At 40.3% G+C, this 19447-nt stretch overlaps 2 protein-coding genes across 4 annotated transcripts in view; one reads left to right on the forward strand and one right to left on the reverse strand.

Annotated features, from left to right (window-relative positions):
- The window catches only part of larp1 (La ribonucleoprotein 1, translational regulator), a 57122-nt gene extending 40632 nt beyond the window's left edge, over positions 1-16490 (forward strand). For 2 of the 3 annotated variants that reach the window (XM_046039560.1, XM_046039562.1), the window contains 14 exons: positions 2351-2513; positions 3884-4028; positions 4945-5119; positions 5845-6023; positions 6372-6470; positions 6915-7241; positions 9413-9536; positions 10134-10339; positions 10466-10572; positions 10914-11071; positions 11290-11434; positions 11729-11838; positions 11978-12105; positions 12769-16490. In XM_046039560.1, the coding sequence (XP_045895516.1) occupies positions 2351-2513; positions 3884-4028; positions 4945-5119; positions 5845-6023; positions 6372-6470; positions 6915-7241; positions 9413-9536; positions 10134-10339; positions 10466-10572; positions 10914-11071; positions 11290-11434; positions 11729-11838; positions 11978-12105; positions 12769-12987 (2285 nt within the window). In that variant the 3' untranslated portion in view covers positions 12988-16490. The remainder of the gene's footprint in view (positions 1-2350; positions 2514-3883; positions 4029-4944; positions 5120-5844; positions 6024-6371; positions 6471-6914; positions 7242-9412; positions 9537-10133; positions 10340-10465; positions 10573-10913; positions 11072-11289; positions 11435-11728; positions 11839-11977; positions 12106-12768) is intronic. The other variant, XM_046039561.1, reaches the window with a different exon arrangement.
- A 194-nt stretch (positions 16491-16684) lies between these two features.
- faxdc2 (fatty acid hydroxylase domain containing 2) overlaps positions 16685-19447 on the reverse strand; it is an 18152-nt gene continuing 15389 nt past the window's right edge. Inside the window, exon 9 of the mRNA XM_046041003.1 lies at positions 16685-18089. Within this exon, the coding sequence (XP_045896959.1) occupies positions 17933-18089 (157 nt within the window). The 3' untranslated portion in view covers positions 16685-17932. The remainder of the gene's footprint in view (positions 18090-19447) is intronic.

Raw genomic sequence — 19447 nt, forward strand, 5'->3', positions numbered from 1 at the left:
CCGCGGACAGTTCACACTGGAGTCTGATATGGGCCACATTTAATCTATAATGTGAACTGTCAAGCAAAAAAAATCAGATCTGGGGAAAAAATTGGAATTGAGCATTAAGGCCTGCAGTCTGAACGTAGCCTTAGTCTTACTTTCTCAGTTTTACTCTCCAACGACCGGACATTAGCCAGGAGTAGGCGGGGGAGTGGGAAAGCCTTTGGTCCAAACTTCTTTAGTTGCACTCTTCTCCCTGCTCGCTTTCCTCTCTTCCTTCTCCAGTGCTACCTCCGGCTTGTCCGCTTGTTTTGTTGGGAGATGCCGTTGCTAGTTATCGTTTCCAGATCTGCTGCACTCAGTCCAGTCCCCACATTTTCTTTTTCACTATTGATTAATGTATTTCTGTCAAAGGTGAACATAATTAGACGAGTTTCCGTTAAAAAAAAACAAACTGGTCGCTGCGTCTACACGCGCTGCGTTTGGAGACTGTTTTTGTTGTGGTGTCAAGAGTTGGATAGTTGGACAACCCAAAATGTAAAGTAGTATATTGGTCACTTAAAGTCCTGTTTGGACCCACAGTAGATGAGCCGATCCCAAACCGGGGTGAGCTACTTGCTAATAATATATAGAACGTAGGTTTATTTGTCACATTACAGCAGGTTGTAAAGTGAAATTAAGTGTGACTCCCTTCTGCCATGTAGCAGATAATATACAGTAATACAGAAGCAATCATAAAAAGGTAAACAGAAATAAACTATATTCAGTGAAGCAGTGCTGAAGATGAATTTGAATTTAAAACATTAAATATACTGTTAACTCTGCCGAAAACCTGAGCCAATAAAGATAAGAAATACTACAGACTACAATAAACCAGGCAGAGGGTAAGCACTTACAGCCGTTTACACACTGGAAATAAGACCCATCCCCTGGGACAAGCAGCAAGGCACTCAGAGCAACACTCCTGCAACAAACCATAACATTTTGTCCAGCGGCAATGGACACATCACACATTCTGTTGCTCTTTAATGTCCAAAAGACATGTGAAAACAGCGACTTGTGGTTTTATGGGGTGTTTTGTAGTGTAATTACTGCAGTGCAGTAACTTCCATGTATTAAAAAGAAGATATAACATGTTAATTAGTAATAATTCGAGGAGCTGTAACAATCTGAATGAAATATAACGTTTTGTGTTGCATGTAGTTTTGGTTGTTTGGGCCGACGTTGCTCTCAAACTGGGTGGTTGGAGACCCTGAACTGGCCCCACTCCGTGAAAACAAAAGTGCAATAACAACCAGAGAGTGTTGGATTGAGGAAAGGCCTTGGATTCAGCAGCAGAAGCAGGTTTCCCCGAAGGCCTGTTGGTTTTGGCAGTATGCTCCCTCTCTCCTCCTGACGTCCGCTCTCTGTATCTACGCATTGTCTTCCCTTACCATCTCCCCTTCTCTCATTTATTCTCTCTGTTTGCTGCCCCCTCACTCCCCTCCCCAGGCTGAAGTAGAGAAACTACTGGTACCTTTTTTGAGTTTTATAAGAGGGAAGAAAAGCGTGAGAGGAAAATAAAGATTACAAACAACCCGGAGGAAGGAATAAGAGTGGTCGTCCATTAAGTCTAGTTTTACGTCTCTCCCGTCTCCTTGAGGACACGTTGTTGACTTTCAGCAGCACTGAAGAAACGGTCAGAGTTAATGCTGAGCAGATGAACTTTGTCTTTGTGTATTGACTTGGCTCTCGTGTCTGTGTGCTCCTACATGCTCGTGTACATTCACACAATTTGTATTTGTCAGTGACTACATTTGGCCTCTGTGGTGTTTTTATGTTTTTTGTGAGAGGTCTCTTATACTTTTTCAAATACAACTTGGATGTATATTTAAGTATACTCTCTAATATTCTACTAAAAGAGATATTTGATTGCAGTTTTATTTCTACTGTGAACTTTAATTTGGTCTCTGTCTCCTGTTGTGTTCTGTGTCACACAACTTCTCAAATTTGCTTTTTTGTCAGACAGGAGCGAAAGCTGTCAATAAAGGAATGGTTAGACACAAAGCTTAATAAATCTAGGTAATTTATCTGTGTTTAAATTAATCCAAAATGGAAGTGCTCCTGGCTAAATAAAAAAATGGTATAATTTAGCAAACACAATGTCAACTCTGACCATCAAATATTAACCCATTTTATGGTTTGGTTAATGGTAACTGGTTTTAACAAAATTGAAATATTCTGTAGAGTCAGAATGTTCAAACAGCTGTTATGTGTTGTCAGAAATTCATTATTAGTTTCTGTGGCATCTCAACTTGAACAGAAAGGCTTGAATTTGAGGGCAGGATCTCTTGTCTGTCCTTCTAACTGACTGTTCTGTCCTCTCAAGGCCACTATGACTACCACTACGGCTACAAGTCCTATGATATGAAAGACGGATCCTTCGGCCAGAAGTTTGGCAACACGGTGACCTACTACTACGACAACATGAGCAGCAACGACCTTTACTCTGTCGATCAGGACCTGCTGAAGGACTACATCAAGAGGCAGATGTAAGTTTAGCTTCTCTCTTGCAGGAACAAGACGGCACTGAACAAGGGAACAAATACTAGATTGGTGTGCAGTCAGCTCTAACGTTCAGACGTGCTGTAGAAGTGATGAGCTCTTCATGTCTCTTCTCTGACTAAACCTCAATGGGGAGAACTTTTCACAACTCTGATCTCAGCATTGAAGGTAATAAAGCGAGAAAATAATACTCAGTCACTGTCTGATATTTCACAGAGACACAGGCACATTTTAAGTTTTTATTTATTTACTATATTATTAGCTCTAGTGTGACTAGGAAAAGGATAAAATAATTAATTCTTACCTGACTACAGTTCAGACTACAAGGTTGCCATATGTGCAAGCTGTTTAGATCTAATCTTGAAAAGTCTTGAAAAGCATTGATGTATGTTATTCATAATAAAAAAAATTTAAAAATCCCACCGGTTCACCAGTGGAAAAGTCGTCGTCTCATAATGGGCAAGTGTTGATTTTAGCAAAATCTTAAATTAATTACTTAATTTGTTTTTAATTGGTTAATCCATCCATCCGTTTTCTGCCAGGGAGCTGTGTCCAGGTCACGTTAATTGATTAATTATATTGCTAGGAATTATTATTATTATTATTTACTGCTGGGAAGTACTGACAAAAATGTGATAATGTCAATAAATTTATGTACTTAATAAACACTTGTAGGCGTTTGAGTTCCTATTGGTTTTCTGTCATTCTTCGAGCAGTTTGACTGTGAAAGGGTATTAGGTTGGCATGAAATGTGGTATTAAAGGTCTTAAAAAGTATCATTTAAATTGTTGAACATTGCAGAACCCTATGAGATGGTCGATGGGGGTGGTGTATTGTTTAGATTTGATCAATTCGGCTTCTGCTCATCAATTCCTGTTAAGAATTCTGGATTTGGTTTGCAGCGAAAATTTGGCATTTAAAACGCTGTTTGTTGAAGCGGTACTTATTTGGCACCCAACTGAAGAAGCTTAACGGTTTCCTTGTGTGGACTCTGTGCCCCCTTCAGTTTAAATCTATATTAAGTTACTCCTGAAATCTGTCAGATATTCTGTGTTTGATTAGTTCCTTGGAAAGGTATTTGGTTACATGTGAAATACTTGAAAACGAAGTCTGTTTCCAGTGTTTTTACTGGACACTGCAGTCCCATGTGGTCTCTTTGTCTGTATAATCTGACTTACGTGCGTCTTACTTGTCTTAGTTGTCTTTTTGTTTCCCTCACTTTGGCCTTTCCTTGCGTCAATGTATCTCCAATGTTGGATGCAAAGGAAAAGTGAGAAAATGGCAACAAACAGCTTGTTTGTCAGTATATACTGGATACTGCTGATCATGTGGTTCCCTGTTTCTCTGCCGCCTGTAGTGAGTATTACTTCAGCCTGGACAACCTGGAGCGGGACTTCTTCCTGAGAAGGAAGATGGATCAGGAGGGCTTCCTGCCAATCGGACTTGTTGCCAGTTTCCACAGAGTACAGGCCCTAACCACTGATGTCAATCTCATTCTTGAAGTAAGCACATTTCTTTTACTCACTGATTCGTCTTGAGTAACCAGTGCAGCGTGAGAAAGATAACTGAGGTGAACACTTATTTTCTACCCAAAGTTAATTCAGTTCAACTTATAGTTAAAACACTTTACAAAACACTTTAAAACACTTTACAAAATTCTCCGACAGATGTAAATTGAAAACAAAGTATGTAAATTGAAAACAAAGTATTAAAAAGGTAATCGCATCTTTAGCTTTTGTAACAGTAATTCATCTGCGCTAGACAGTAAGACAAATCTGAATAAGAAGTATAATGCTTCAGGAAACGTGTCTTAAAGCTTTAATTTAAAGGAGTAGCTTGACATTTTGGGAAAATACTCTTATTTGTGCTAAGCTAACCAGCTGCTGGCTGTTGCTTCATATTTACTAGACAGACATGAGAGCGTTATCAATCTTCTTATCTAAATCTCAACAAGAAAGAAAATAAGCGTATTTATTAAGCAAAGCGGGTCAACCAAAGGTGATAGGAGATATGTGATTTTAGCATGCATTGAACAGCTAAGTTACTATTTAATCCACCTGCTGGGGATGAGAGCTGTAAAGCGATCTGCGTAAAAACATGCCCGCAATTCTAATTACATTTGATGCTCATAATGAGTTATTCTTTCCTGAGCTCTTTACGTAACTGAAGAATAAAAATAAGCACATTAAATTCAGTAAAGTGCAGCATGATTGTCAACAAACCACGGTAATATGTAAGTGCAAGAAGACCGTAACAACAGAAAGGAGCAATACAGCAAAATTATTTCAACAGGTATGAGGAGATCCACAAATCTGAACACATGAAATCACATTGGCTAATGCTACATCAGTGAAATACTTTATGCAGAGACTGTAGTTCTACCGCACGGACAAACTGACCCATCATCTCTCCTGTCAGGCTTTGAAGGACAGTAAGGAAGTGGAAGTGATCGACATGAAGATCCGTCGGAAGGTGGACCCAGAGAAGTGGCCTCTGCCGGGCCTGAACATGCCTAACCAAACACACACCGACTTCTCTCAGCTCATCAACTGCCCCGAGTTCATCCCAAGGCAGATGACCGAGGAGCCCACAGGTGAACACTGATAATGGAACTGAAATATGGGTCAAAAACATTCTTCTTCACTCCACTGCAGTGATCTGCCTTAAGCCGTGTTTCGACCAAAAGTACCCAGGACTTTTACGTCCCCAGAGCCCTTTTCAAGGAACTAAAAGGTTCCTTCAGCCCATTGTTGTGTGCATTTCCACCGTGGTCTAAAGAACTGCGAAGATTAGGCAAATTAACCAGCTGACGTAGGCTGTAGGCCTATACATCGTACAAAGCGATGCACAGGCATCATTATTTGTAACTACTATCCATGAGCTAAATTTATAGATGAACAACAGATTTGAATGGATAATGATAATGGATAATGAAAAACTATAGGCTATGATTGACCATTAAAAACAGCTTTTTTTTGTGTGGGAGTATAATGAAGAGACACGCGATAAAGTTTGTTACACATTTAATAACAAACTGGATAAAGTTCTTAAAATAACTCTAGGACAGAGAAAGCAACACAAAAATAAAATTGCGACAGTTTGAAGGGTTACAACATTTCCTGCTGACAAGAGCTGCAGCACTCGTCTGTGTCCGCCTGGGCGTTGGAGGAGCGGGATGTTACACAAGCTTTATTACCTTACTTACCTTTATTACTTAATAATATGATGTTTCAAATCTCTCATAAGACATAATTTGCAAAATAAATCTTTGCTACATGTAGTCATTTCAAATGTTCTTTGTGACCGTGTCTGCTACAGGGTCTCCCAGGGCCTCCACACCAGTAAAGCAAAAGATCAGGACTGAATCAGACACCTCTAACCTCAAGACGATGCCCAAGGGCCTCTCCGCCAGCCTCCCCGACCTGGACTCTGAGTCCTGGATTGAGGTTAAGAAGAGGCCAAGACCCTCCCCGGCCAGACCCAAGGTCAGTGAAGAGGTGAACTTCAGGGCCACTCACTCATATGATCACGATGCCTTGCCAGCAGAAACATGTGTTGCTGTAAAATCAGAGAAAAGTGCCTTTTAACGTCGTAAATAAATTCTTTATCATTGATTTTAAAACAGTTAGTGCTAAATCATTTACTCTTTTGCATTCAACACATCTGTCTTTCAAAAAAAGCTATTTAAACTGTTAAATCAATTTACCCTCTCCTCATCATCTTCTTAACTTTTCATGTCTGTATCCACTCCTCCATCCATTCACTCCTCTTCATACCCACTGCCGCCGCCTCCTCCTCCTGCTCCTCCCTTCTTCTATGTGGTCTTTGTTGGTCGACTGATGTAGGCCCCCTCGTTGCAGCAGCAGAAGGAAAAAGAGGACTTTAATCGCTCCCCGGTGCCCCAGCCTGGACCCTCGCCCGCCCCTGCTACCTCAGGAAATAAGGTGAGTAAGACGATGTGTTTTTTAAAGGGTTTCTTAATTTTTATTCTTCTATAAACAAAATTGCACTACACTGCTCATTTTGCCATCTAAAAACTCGTTTTTTTTCAGTTTCAGGATACAAAATAGACATTTGAGAATATTGATACAAACAATATTTGGCATTTTGCTTGATTAATGACTTTGACTAAAAAGTATTGTCCTCTTTCATTTTCTTAAGATCAATAATCAATTGATTGATAGTTGGTATTTCTTGCACTTTGCAATGTGCAGGCATGTTTTATGTCTTTTCGATACACCTCATACAAGTGGCCATTTATTTATTCTTAATTTTCCCAATTGAATATAGTAATTACAAGTGATCAAACAAGGTTAAACAATGAAAACACATAATCCGTCAACACCTTCTAATAATGTCATTTTGTTTTGATTTTTAACTCTGATCAGGACGGAGCGGAGCAGGACGAACCGGAGGAGCTCGACTTTATGTTCGACGAGGAGATGGAGCAGATGGACGGGCGTCGCAACACCTTCACCGATTGGTCGGACGAGGAAACGGACGGTGAGATTGACGACCAAGACGTCAACAAGATCTTGATTGTGACACAGACGCCGCCCTACCTGAGGAAGCACCCTGGGGGCGACCGCACGGGACACCACACATCACGTGCCAAGCTGAGCAGCGAGCTGGTCAAGGTGATCAACGATGGGCTCTTCTACTATGAGCAGGACCTGTGGGACGACACGTACGAGCCCGAGTACGCCACCATCAAGGTGAGGTCATTTTTAATGGTTGACCCATGAATGATTAATAATTTTTTTGTTGTTTGATTCTACCATTACTTCTGCGTGTGGTAGGCTGAGAGACCCGTTAATCAAGCCGGTATAGCGTCTCTAAGCCTAAAAACTTTAAAATGTTAAGGTTAGTTTCCATAACTTCACAGTAAAGGAAAACTTCAGTACAGTTGGGGGTAGGTGCCAGTTATTATATTTGGGGCTGGGCAATAATACAATAATGACAATTATCGTAATATAATTTTCCTCTATAACAATATAACAAATGTTCAAATAATTGGTTGATTTAAATCACGAACGAATTAGCACTTCATTTTTCTATTCAGATATTTAGTGTGTTGAGGAAAAAGGACTGAAAAAATATTTTACTTAATTTAAAAAAAAAAAAAAAAAAATGAATGTTCTACCTCAGATTTGTGAAGTGATCCACTTCTTGGCATCAACTGTTTGTTCTGACCATAAAGAAAAGTTTAAAACCACGATTAACCGTCTTCAGCTTTTATTCCGGAGCAAAATCAGCCTTTGAACTTGAAGACATAATGATTTGATATTTATTGTGATAATGATCGATACTTTTTGGCGATATCGCCCAGCCCTAGATATAGTAATAGATATATATTAAACATAGCTTTAGCCAGAGTTCCAACAATAAGATAAAAAAACAGGCACTAGACTTAATTAGACCACCATTGAGAAACAGTTTGCAAAATATTTTTGACATCACTGTCTTTTCAGTCTACAGTCTCTTAATTTTGTTTAACCACCGATCCAAAAGGTATGTGTTTTGCAGACACTGATGACCAGATTTACAGTAGAGAGAAGCCTCTTTCGATGTTGGCAGCTCAGAACATTTTTCTGGTAATTGAAAGGGAAAGAGCTAAAATTGGAGGGTTATGAATAGGCTGATTAGGCTAAACTATCCTCTTTTAAATAAGTTTATTTGTGCTGAAATTGTTTTTAACATCTGATTTTGACATTTTATATTCAATCAGCAAAATTAATAGAAGTTGCAGATTTTTGTCATATAAAACAAAAATCATTAGCCCTTTCCATTGATGAGAATAAGAAGAAGTGTCAGTGGAGAGTTTTGTGATCACTTGATATGTATCTGAGGGCAACACAATCAAATAACACAACCTGTAGTGATATGTAACTCAAAGCAGGCTCTTCTGACGGCTTCCACGTTACGTCATTGTCATATTGGAGGTTTTTCTGCCCAAGACCAGATGAGTAGATTTATTCTTCTTCAGTTAGAGCTGTTTCTGGATATGGAAACCCGACACAGAACAGAAAGTTTGTTTTGTTTTGTTTTTGTTGTCATTGCTGCACCATTGTGGCATTGTTGAAGTCATTGTGGGAGTTTCACGTGCTCGCCAGCACTCGTCCAGCTGCTCGTGGAACAGAGGACGCTTGTTTATAAATAAAACCCCACACACAAGGCCTCTGCCTGAGGGGTCGAGCTGACGGTCTGCAGGGGGGAGACAAAGATGGACGCTCAAATATCTGAAGATACCTGGTTGCATGAAGGGGCGAGTGTGAGTCACAAATTAAAATCTGGGGGAAATAATCAAACGTTCAGCGACTGGTACATGAGACTGGTTGTGCGTAAGATTTTAATTCGAGCTGCAATTTTAGGAAGAGCAGGAACTGTTTTGTTGTTAAGAGGACTTCACTCGTGGAAAATTCAGGGTTTGTGTGTTGATGTAACCCAGCTGGTTGGTGTACTTGTGTCAAACAGTAAAAGGCGTCAACATGAGGGTGAAAAGGGTGTTTTTGGTAGCCATGTTTTGCTGCTGCGTCTCAATCCCCAGATTACTGCAGATGAGGTCTGTTGATGATCCACGTTAGCGTGTTAATGAAGGGAAGGCCTTGCATTGTTTTTGTTTCAGGAGAGTGTTATTATGTTTCTTTTTTTTAGTGATTTTGTGTTTTTGTGTTTTTGTCAGTGAAATTCTGTCATGTGTACTGAGCTTAATTTTTGGCACGTTTCACCATGTGCATTTAAATTTCCAACAAAAGCCTATCCCTCCTTGTGAATTTTTATTATTTATCATTTAGCCTTTAAAATTGACAATCTATAGATCTTTATTATCAGAGTTGCAGGAAGAAGAGGTTGTCATATTAACGCCCGTTTTCTCACCTTTTTACAGCAAGAGGTGGAGAACTTCAAGAAGGTCCACCTGATCACCCGTGAAGAGTTCGACTGCCTGACCCCTGAACCCCCTGTCGACCCCAACCAGGAAGTCCCCCCAGGCCCCCCACGACCCCAGCAAAGTAAGGACACGGAAAAACACAAAAACAAATAATACAGATGTATGATGTATGAACTTTCTGTCTTCACATGAGGTACACTGACGAGGTGAATCCAAGTTAAAGCTGTTGTATCACTGAGTCATTGTTAGCCATAGTTGTGTCATAGAGCAGAGGTCACACTCTTCTGTCAGGCTTTTGGAAGCAGTGAGAAGGATTGTCTCTGGCAGCTTGCACTTTTCACTTTCATTGAGCTCCCCATCATGACACATTCAGTGGCAGTGGTAATTCTTGGCTGCTCACCCTGCTCTTGTCATTCTATTCAAGTGGGTAACAACTGTGGTTTTACTGCTCACTTTAGTCCATCATCAATCATGAGCCCTGTGACGCAGTGTGTTCACACTGAGAAATAAATGAAGCTATTAGATCACTGATGTTCTGCCTCCTTTTAATGACTTTCAAAAGTTTCATTTCAGGATTGCTGAGATTAAAGTGAAGCATATTGAGTTACTTTTTAGGTCTGTTGATTAGAACAGGCTTTATGTTTTAGAAGCCATATAAAGTCTGAGCAGTGCTGCTTTTTCCTGCTCCACAACTAATCTCTTGCTCCCTTGACCTCAGTCCCCACAGACGCTTTGGCGAACAAACTCTTTGGAGCTCCTGAGCCCTCCTCAATAGCTCGCTCGCTCCCAACTACCGTGCCTGACTCGCCCAACTACCGCAGTGCCCGGACGCCACGCACGCCACGCACGCCTCACCGGAAGGACTCAACCATGACGCCGCGTTTCTACCCAGTGGTGAAGGAGAGCCGGCCTGTAGATGCCAAGGTAAGATGGCCACCGTGTGAGGGTGAAATCCTTTGGGCTTTAAGATTTTAGGGGATACAAAACACACTCACTAAACATTCGTAGCCTGTTAACCTAAACATGTTCATATTCTCTGTAACCTTTCAGACGCCCAGGAAGAGGAAGACTCGACACAGCTCTAATCCACCAATGGAGTGTCATGTTGGCTGGGTGATGGACTCCAGAGAGCATCGCTCCCGTACTGCCTCTGTCAGGTGAGACTCTCTGCCCTACACACTCTTCCTTTAGATATTACAAGATTTTTGTAGAAAATATTATATTGCAGCCAAAACAGTATTAATTTTCTCTGCATTTAGGTGATGAACGTGGTTTTATTCTTAGTTCTATTCTTTAAGGGATCACATTTAGTTTCTTATTACCGTTATCATACCCATCCCTCCCTAATGTTAGGCTTTTTTAAATGTAGGGTTTATATATTTAATGACTGTAAAGTAAAATGACAGAAAATGACCGCAGACTCAGGACTTAACTTCTAATATTTGATGTGCTTGTCCTCTCCGTTCTCCATCCCCTCCTCCGCCTTTCTCCCCCTCAGCTCGAACGCCAGCCCCTCAGAGGGCACCCCAGTCCCTGGCAACATTGGCTGCACGCCTCAGTCTCTCCCCAAGTTCCAGCACCCATCACATGAGCTGCTCAAGGAGAATGGCTTCACGCAACACGTTTACCACAAGTACCGCCGGCGCTGCCTAAATGGTACACACACGTTTTCTTCTTCCTTTTCTATTTTATTAAGTCTTCAAAAATTATTAAAATCCTGGTCAGGGACTTTTCTGCAGTATTTAGTCAGATAAAGGGATACATGATGTCTTGGTCTTCTTTTTTTTTTTTTGTGGTTAAAAAAAAAAGATGAACGGAGATTTTTTTTTAAGTAATCCTGTCCATTTTATCCCACTCCTCTTGACCAATCACAGAGCGAAAGCGGCTGGGAATCGGGCAGTCACAGGAGATGAACACGCTCTTCCGCTTCTGGTCCTTTTTCCTACGAGATCACTTTAACAGGAAGATGTACGAGGAGTTCAAACAGCTGGTGGTCGAGGACGGAAAAGAGGGATACAGGTAAGAGTATTAACCAGTGATGGACTTTTTTTTAAAGGCAGGTGTAGATACAGCCATAGAGTTTACATTTACTTGGTTGCTTTCTCTATTTTATGATTGCCATTCTTAATAGACCACCAGCTGAGTCATTTGTAATTAGCTGATATAAACCTTTGGCTCATTGATTTTTTTTTTTTTTTAAATTTAATCTCAGTTCTCATAATTAATAGAATGTGTAGAGGTTTGGATGTAAGCTGTGTCCAAAACACTTTGTTTTCTAATGTTCGGTTTTGTTTGTGTTTGTATGTGTTGCAGATACGGTTTGGAGTGTCTGTTCAGGTACTACAGCTATGGTCTAGAGAGGAAGTTCAGGCCAGACATCTTTAAGGACTTCCAGGAGGAGACCATCAAAGACTACGAGGCTGGTGAGAAATCCCCAAAAGAACAGATCAGAAACAGGATATAGTTGTTAACAACACAAATACATCTCAGCTGGGAGGCACTTTCAGACTCGCCTAATCAATCGGGATTAACTTGCTTTAATTTTTTGCATTCTGTCCTCAGGCCAGCTTTATGGACTGGAAAAGTTCTGGGCCTTCCTTAAATACTCTAAAACCAAGACCTTGGAGATCGACCCCAAGCTGCAGGAGCACCTGAGCAAGTTTAAACGTCTGGAAGATTTCAGAATTGATGTAAGTAGAATATACTTCGGGGCTTGAAAAGGCTGACCGGTACGAATCATAGAGCCTGAAAAGACACCTTAGCTCACGGAGGTTTCCACTGGAGCACATGCCACGTGTGTTAACAGTTTGAATAAAAAAATGGCCAACCCATGTTTTTTTTCGTGTTAGCTTTAGCAGGGGTAGTTTTTTATTCAAAGAGAAATTACTCATTAGATTCCAGAATTCTTGTCCACATTACACCACCTATTTGAAAAGAAGATTGATGTTGATAGATTAAATGTCACAGTTGACAAGAAATGACACCTCAGATGATCTCAACCTTGGGATTGATACCGCACCTTGGGTCACTTGATGTCCTGACCAAATCTATTCTGAAAATGGGTCAGAAACATTTTGATAAACCCTTTTACTATCATTTTTTTAAAATCAGGAAGTAGTCTATTACTGGTAAAGTTTAATGTAAGTAAGCCATGCTTCCAACATAAAGTAGGGGAGAAATCCTATTACGGATCTGCTCCATGTATACAGATTTGCAGTAACCAGGTTACTACATGGGAAAATATATGTAACTGTGTAAATATGTGCATGTAAACACACTGATTGCGAATTCTTTTTTCTAAAAGTAGTTGTTGTTCATAATCTAAACTCTGCCCTGCTTATTTTTGGTTCTAGCCGCCGATGGAGGAAGGAGGCCGCAGAAGACACTCGTCCAGCGGGGATGGTCGCCGCCGGCACCCCTCCCAGCCCTTGAGCCGGCCCCACAGCCAGACCAGCTCAGGCCCCAGCCCCGCCCCCACCGCCCATGGCCCCGCAGCCAAGGATGATGCCAAACCCACCAGCCAGAAAGCCCCCGCCCCCGCCCCCGCACCAGATGCCAAGACGCTGAAGTAACACCACAAACACGCCGGCTAACATGGATCAACTCAACCACGTCTGCAAGTCGCTGGTTCTCTCTGCGCCACAGGAGGGGGGAGGGGGCGTCCAGCTCTTCATTCAAGCATGAGAGTATTGTTTATTTTTTTTTCCCCTACGACAACTTTTGATTGAGAAATAAGGAAGACAAATTATTAATATGGTTTATTAATTAGTTTTAAGTTTTTGAGAGAAAATGACCTTTTCTGTCTTAATGAGGCAAGGAATGGATGAGGTGTCAAACACTTTTTTTTTCTTTTACAAATCATTGCCAGTCCACGCGGTGGATGGTTTAGTGATGATTTACCATCCTGGAAATGTTTTTTTTATTTTTTTTTTTTACATTTTCATGTTGACCTCCCCCCTCTCTGTCACTGGGACCCTTCTTTCGATCATCACTGTCTTGCTGGCTGAAAGATATTTAATTCCTTGCCCAGATCTCAGATTTATGATTATTATTTCTTCGGCATGTGGTGACATTGGAGACTTTGAAATAGTTTGAACAACACTGAGTATCTAAAAGCCCCGCTAGCGGCCCGCTGGAGGCCGTGCTGCTCCTGACATCCAACCGGACCAAAGTGGTTTGAACAGAGCGACTGTCATTTCCATCCGCAGAGCCCCCAGTGCTCTCAGCTGAAGGTCTAAAAATAAAATAAAAAATATTTCATTTACTTTATGGCTGGACATTGAGAGGAAAATAAAAAAGAACCAAATGATAAAAGTAGAGGGGAAAAAAAACAACTTGACCCAACCTCTCAATGTGGACACGATCATTGAAAGTTGCCTTATTTTAATGGTTTTACTGCTTCTAACTTGTGCCCGCCACCTTATTGTCGATTGTACAGCATTGAAATCACCCATATATCCGGTCACCGCTTCCAGCAGAGACCATGCTCTGTCTGCCAAGCTGCCCCCCCCCCCCCCCCTTTCTGAACCGTCTTCCAATTGTCACTCGGTCTGTTACAAGTCCTGTAATTCTTCCCTTTGTTTGCAAGTCGTAGCTTTTTGTGCTGAAACACGTCAACCAGGGGGAAGCCCCACCCCCCTCTCTGAGAAAAACATCTAAACAAAACACTGTGGGGTGGAGAGTTTTGGAGAGAGAGTTCCTGATGATCTCCCTTTGGGTGCTACCTGACTTTCTCTCTCCCCCTGCGTCTCCCCGTCAGACGAGCTGCATCCATCCGTTCGACATCCATCCATCAGTTGACGATAGTGACGATTAGGACTGGAATCATCAATCCGGATTACTTGAAGAAGCGATGGTTATGAGGAGGGCCGTCGTGCTCTGTCGCAGGTGCTCTGGGTGGAGGCGCTGATGAGGCTCAAACGTTTGGTCTTCGACTTCAGGAGGCCATTTGGGCCTTGAGCGCTCGACACCTTTTTTCTGTTTCACACAGCAAACACACATCAGTTACAGGCATGAACACTGACTCAAGTACAGATGTAGCAGCGTGAGCAAGCTGAACACAAAACACAAAGCTCGACATCTTGCCTCGCTGTGGACAAAAATTCAAGACTGGATTTGAGTCCATTCACACTCTTCTTCTGTTCAGTCGTCACACTTCCTACAGTCAACTATGTGGATAATTTCAATCTTTATCCAACTCGAGTACTGATGATATCAAATAGAAGAGGGATTTTCCTCCACTAATGTAAATGTGAATTTGACAGATGAAGAGAAATGATTACAGCTCCCGGCTACTTGTTTTTGTTTATAGAACAGATTATATATTTGCCTTACATGTGTATGTACTCCTTAACTTTTTTTGTAATGGTCTCATGATTATCTTTTAATGCTTTTTAATTTCAATTTGCAATGTTTCTAGCGTTGTTGTTTTTATGATGGGTTTGTGTCAGGCTGTAAAAACATCTGTGGATTTCAGAAACGGGAACATAATTCACGACACAAAAGGGAAAGTGGACATCAGGGCGTCAACGGGTATTCAGTGCAGAAACTAAATCTGTAAGATAATAATATTTCACGTTGAAATCAGTCAATTTGCTCTTTTTCTTTTAGTAAGGCTATTTTTTTGCCAAGATGACAGAGCAGCATTTCCAACTACAAACTGTTAGTTTAAGTCATGTTAAGTCCCCAGGTTTTCTACAAACACTGTCTGCAAAGTCAAAAAAAGTATAGAAATTATCTGGTTTTGGGGTGCAAATTGAACAAGAAGATATTCAATTCTGGGGGAAAAAAAGTCTTAATACAAGTGTGGATATCCAGATGCTTAGTGAAATTACCTGTTTTCCGTTAACTTGCAAAGTTTTTGCTTCTGAGTGAAGAGCCATTTACTGTGAAACAGCACTGTCAGATGAAAAAGTAAAAAAAAAAAACGTTCCAGTGCATTTGAGGAGTTTGGAAGCTATCTTTAGATGGAACTGTATTGGACGCCCTGTCTCTTATTTTTTATTTTTGTCTTGGTCCTTTTCCGTAATCTTTCAGCCTGTTGGTTGATGTTCCAGCAGAGTGGAGTGGATTTCACATTGTCCTGTCAGTGTTTCAGTTCTTCAGTTTCTTCCTCTAAATCCAGAACTGTTGGAAACATGAAAATGCAACGCAAAGCTCTACTTTTTTTTCTTTAATGTTTTGTTGGTTTTTCTTCAGGGAGATTTGGATCATTTTCAGAGGCTTACAGTTGATGCATCAAAGTGTTTACTGGAGGTTTAAAGATGGAATAATAAGAGCTGCAAAATATTCAGACAAGGAAAAACTTGCATTTCCCCCAAAACCAGTGAAGCCTTTGAATGGGTGAGCTGGTGTGTATGTGTATGTGTGTGTATGTGTATGTGTGTGTGTGTGTGGGGCTGCAGATATGGCACTGTCACTAGGGGGCCTTCTTCCTGGGACAGTCACATTGTCCCTCCCTCTAATGTGATCATCACATGCCATCACCTGTCACCTGACATTGGGGGTTTCAGGTGTTTTGGAAGTTTTCAGCCTTCTCTATCAGCAGAGAACTGCTGCTAGCTGTCCAAACAAACTTTAGGGGGCGCCGCACCCTCCTCACGGCAGTTTTACGCGGGCTTGGCCAGCTGGCCGGACACTAGAGAGATGAGTGATGGACGTGGGAAAGGGAGGAGCAGAAAATGAGAACAGAAAGAGCCTGGCTGGGGTTTGTGATGTCGCTCAGAGGAATATGGCTGGTTATGGTGTCTGATGACTGAAAAAAGACAAAATTCCATAAAGCCATATGAATAAGATAACTGTATATGAACCATTAAAATAGTTCATTACATTACAATATCCTAGGCTTGTCATGAGGAAAAAAAGATGAAAACAAGGAAAAAAGGAATAAAAAAAATATATAAAATGGAAAAATGTAAAATACTTGAATGAGAACTTGTATTATAACATTTAATATTCATAATATCTGCTTTGTAGGCTGATGTGATTCGCTATTAGTGTTATTTGTAATTTGTAGTAATTATGCTTTTCCTTTAATAAAGAAAAAAAAACACAAAACGGACAAAAAAACCTCAAACAATGGCTTTTGAGTGATTATTTCCTTTGTGTGAGTGAAAATTAATTTGCAAAGACGTTTGACACTATCAAAGTCAGTCTGTAGTTTATTTAGCTCCATGGTAAGATATCAATGTGTGTGGCAGTTTTAATAAACTAAGTTTTTGGTATTGGAATGGTCCCTACACCACAGAAAGGAAAGAAAATCATGCACCCTCTTCTTAAAACATTTTATTTAACAGTCCAGTCAGTGTAGCAATCACAGCAGATCTTTTTCAACATTCATTTCTTATAAAACAATGAGGTTTCCTGTTCTACAGACACATTTAACATTGAAGGATATGTTTAAGTGCCACAGAAATTAAAAGTGCAAACGTTATCTTCTTTCTGGCAGCAAGTGAACGCAGAAGAGTCTGGACTGGTGAGCTTAAAGTGCTGTTACTAAACATTACTTCTAAACATTTTGTATTTTAATTATTTCTATAATAACTCAAATGTTAGTGTTCAGGTTAAAGCTTAGATTTACAAAGATAATGTGTCATTTTTCAAGTTTGTGTAATGTGAGAGATTATCAACATTTCCATAATGCGACAATTGCAAATAACGGAAAGATGTGTAACATCGCCACCATAAAGTTACATTTACATTGAAACCAGAATCTGTTCTCACTGAAATGATTAGCATATTAAAAAATAATTTGCTTGTTATTAAGGAATGTGTGGAAGGTTGAAGAGTGTAAATCACTTCTAGCACCCATTTTGACTACGTTTGTTTGTGCTTCACACCAAGTTGGTGGAGTTTCCTCTTACAGTCATGTTTATCCCGGGAGGAGGGACAAAGTAAGGAGCCCTGTGTTTCGATATGAGTGAAAATGTAATCTTAATTTGTGCCAGCAAACGACCCTAAACAACAACGTTTTATGGGTAGAGAGGCCGATGGATTTTTAGAAATCTGAGAAAAACAACATTAACTGAAGGTAACCAGTTGTGGAGTGCAGTCTCAACATGCTTAGCTGAAGTGAAATTATTTATCTTTATTATTTGATCTGTCCACTTAACAAGCTACTTGCGAGTCCCTGTGACTTCTGTTAAGATATGATTTGCCTTTAACTTCAAATGTAATCCTAGAAACAAATGAATATGTAAAGCTAACCCAAACACACGACGATGCGTCCATGAAAGCCTGTTTCACTGGAAAAACAAAACATTAGGTTAGTCCATAAAAAAAAAAAAAAAATCTATTAAAATACTCGTGGAAATTAAACATTTTGACTTACTGTGAGTATTTATCATTGTTTAATCATAAAGTGCAACAACAGTTCTAAACAGTAAAGCTGGTGACCAGAGAGTGTGGGCAGATTTTCACAGTGAAACTGATCAACAGGTTTTCTGGATTAAAATCAAAATTAGATTGATGGGGAACTGATTCTAAACTTGGAGGCCTGAGGTTAAAGGTCAGGGGTCATCACTGGCCCTTCTTGGGTGTGTCAGGGATGCTCTCGTTCAGAGGGGTGAGGCTGGTGAGCAGGGTGTGGCGTTCGTACTGCTTGGTCTGCCTGAATTTGGTGTCGGTGCCGTGGAGCCGATCCAGCACACCAAAGACCCCGAAACACTGGTTGAACCTGGAACCAGAAACACCAAACAAGAATCTTAACTCAGAAGGAAAACAAAAAAATTACAAAAAAAAGGTTTAAAAACAAACTGTCAACATGGGATCTGCACTGTATTTGTTGTCCTTTTTCAAATTACAGTAATTAAGAGTTACGTTTTTACATATTTCACTGAAATAATAGTGACCTATAATGTCTTACTGTCAACTAGTGGTGCGGCAATTCACTTAGTTCATGAGACGATACACGGTATTGGGTTCACCAGAACACTATTTTAAGAAATCTATATAGACAAAATACATGACTGGAAAAATAGTCTTTTATTCGACTGAAAGTCACAAAATGCAAAATAATGCAGGTGCATTTTGAAATGTTGCTTGCATATTGTTTGTCTTGTCTGCATCGGTGTCATTTACACTGGGGACATTTTGAAATGGCTGATGTTGTCCCAATCACTTTTTGAAAGCATTTTTAAAAAATGTTCTGAAAAATTGGTTGCAACAAGAAATGTTAAAAACAAATGAAAATGCTAGAAGAACGGTTTATTTGCACAACAAGAACTGAATGAGAATTTCAATGCAATGTAAATATAGAAGAAATATCTGCGTTGTCCCAAGCTACTGATTACTGCATTGTATTCTGGTATATTTTTATATTTTGAATTGTCACCTGCCACCTGAATTTTGATTTTCCTTATATAAATGAACACATCCATCCATCGTCAACCGCTTATCCTCCGTACAGGGTCGCGGGGATAAATGAACACAGAAAAGGTATCCAGAATGCATGAAATTAAGTGTTTAATGCTTACAGTCTTCTGGGGGAGGACCCCTAGACCCACCACTTTAATCAACAACTATAATAGCTTTAAAATACAGTGGGTACGGAAAGTATTCAGACCCCTTTAAATTTTTCACTCTTTGTTTCATTGCAGCCATTTTCCAAAACTCAAAAAAGTTCATTTTATTTCTCAGTAATGTACATTCAGCACCCCATCTTGACAGAAAAAAACAGAAATGTAGAAATTTTTGCTAATTTATTAAAAAAGAAAAACTGAAATATCACATGGTCATAAGTATTCAGACCCTTTTCCGTGACACTCATATTTAACTCAGGTGCTGTCTATTTCTTCTGATCATCCTTGAGATGGTTCTACACCTTCATTTGAGTCCAGCTGTGTTTGATTATACTGATTGGACTTGATTAGGAAAGCCACGCACCTGTCTATATAAGACCTTACAGCTCACAGTGCATGTCAGAGCAAATGAGAATCATGAGGTCAAAGGAACTGCCTGAAGAGCTCAGAGACAGAATTGTGGCAAGGCACAGATCTGGCCAAGGTTACAAAAACATTTCTGCTGCACTTAAGG

The sequence above is a fragment of the Micropterus dolomieu genome, linkage group LG23 (genome assembly GCF_021292245.1).
Source record: "Micropterus dolomieu isolate WLL.071019.BEF.003 ecotype Adirondacks linkage group LG23, ASM2129224v1, whole genome shotgun sequence".
In the NCBI taxonomy this organism is placed as follows: Eukaryota; Metazoa; Chordata; class Actinopteri; order Centrarchiformes; family Centrarchidae; genus Micropterus; species Micropterus dolomieu.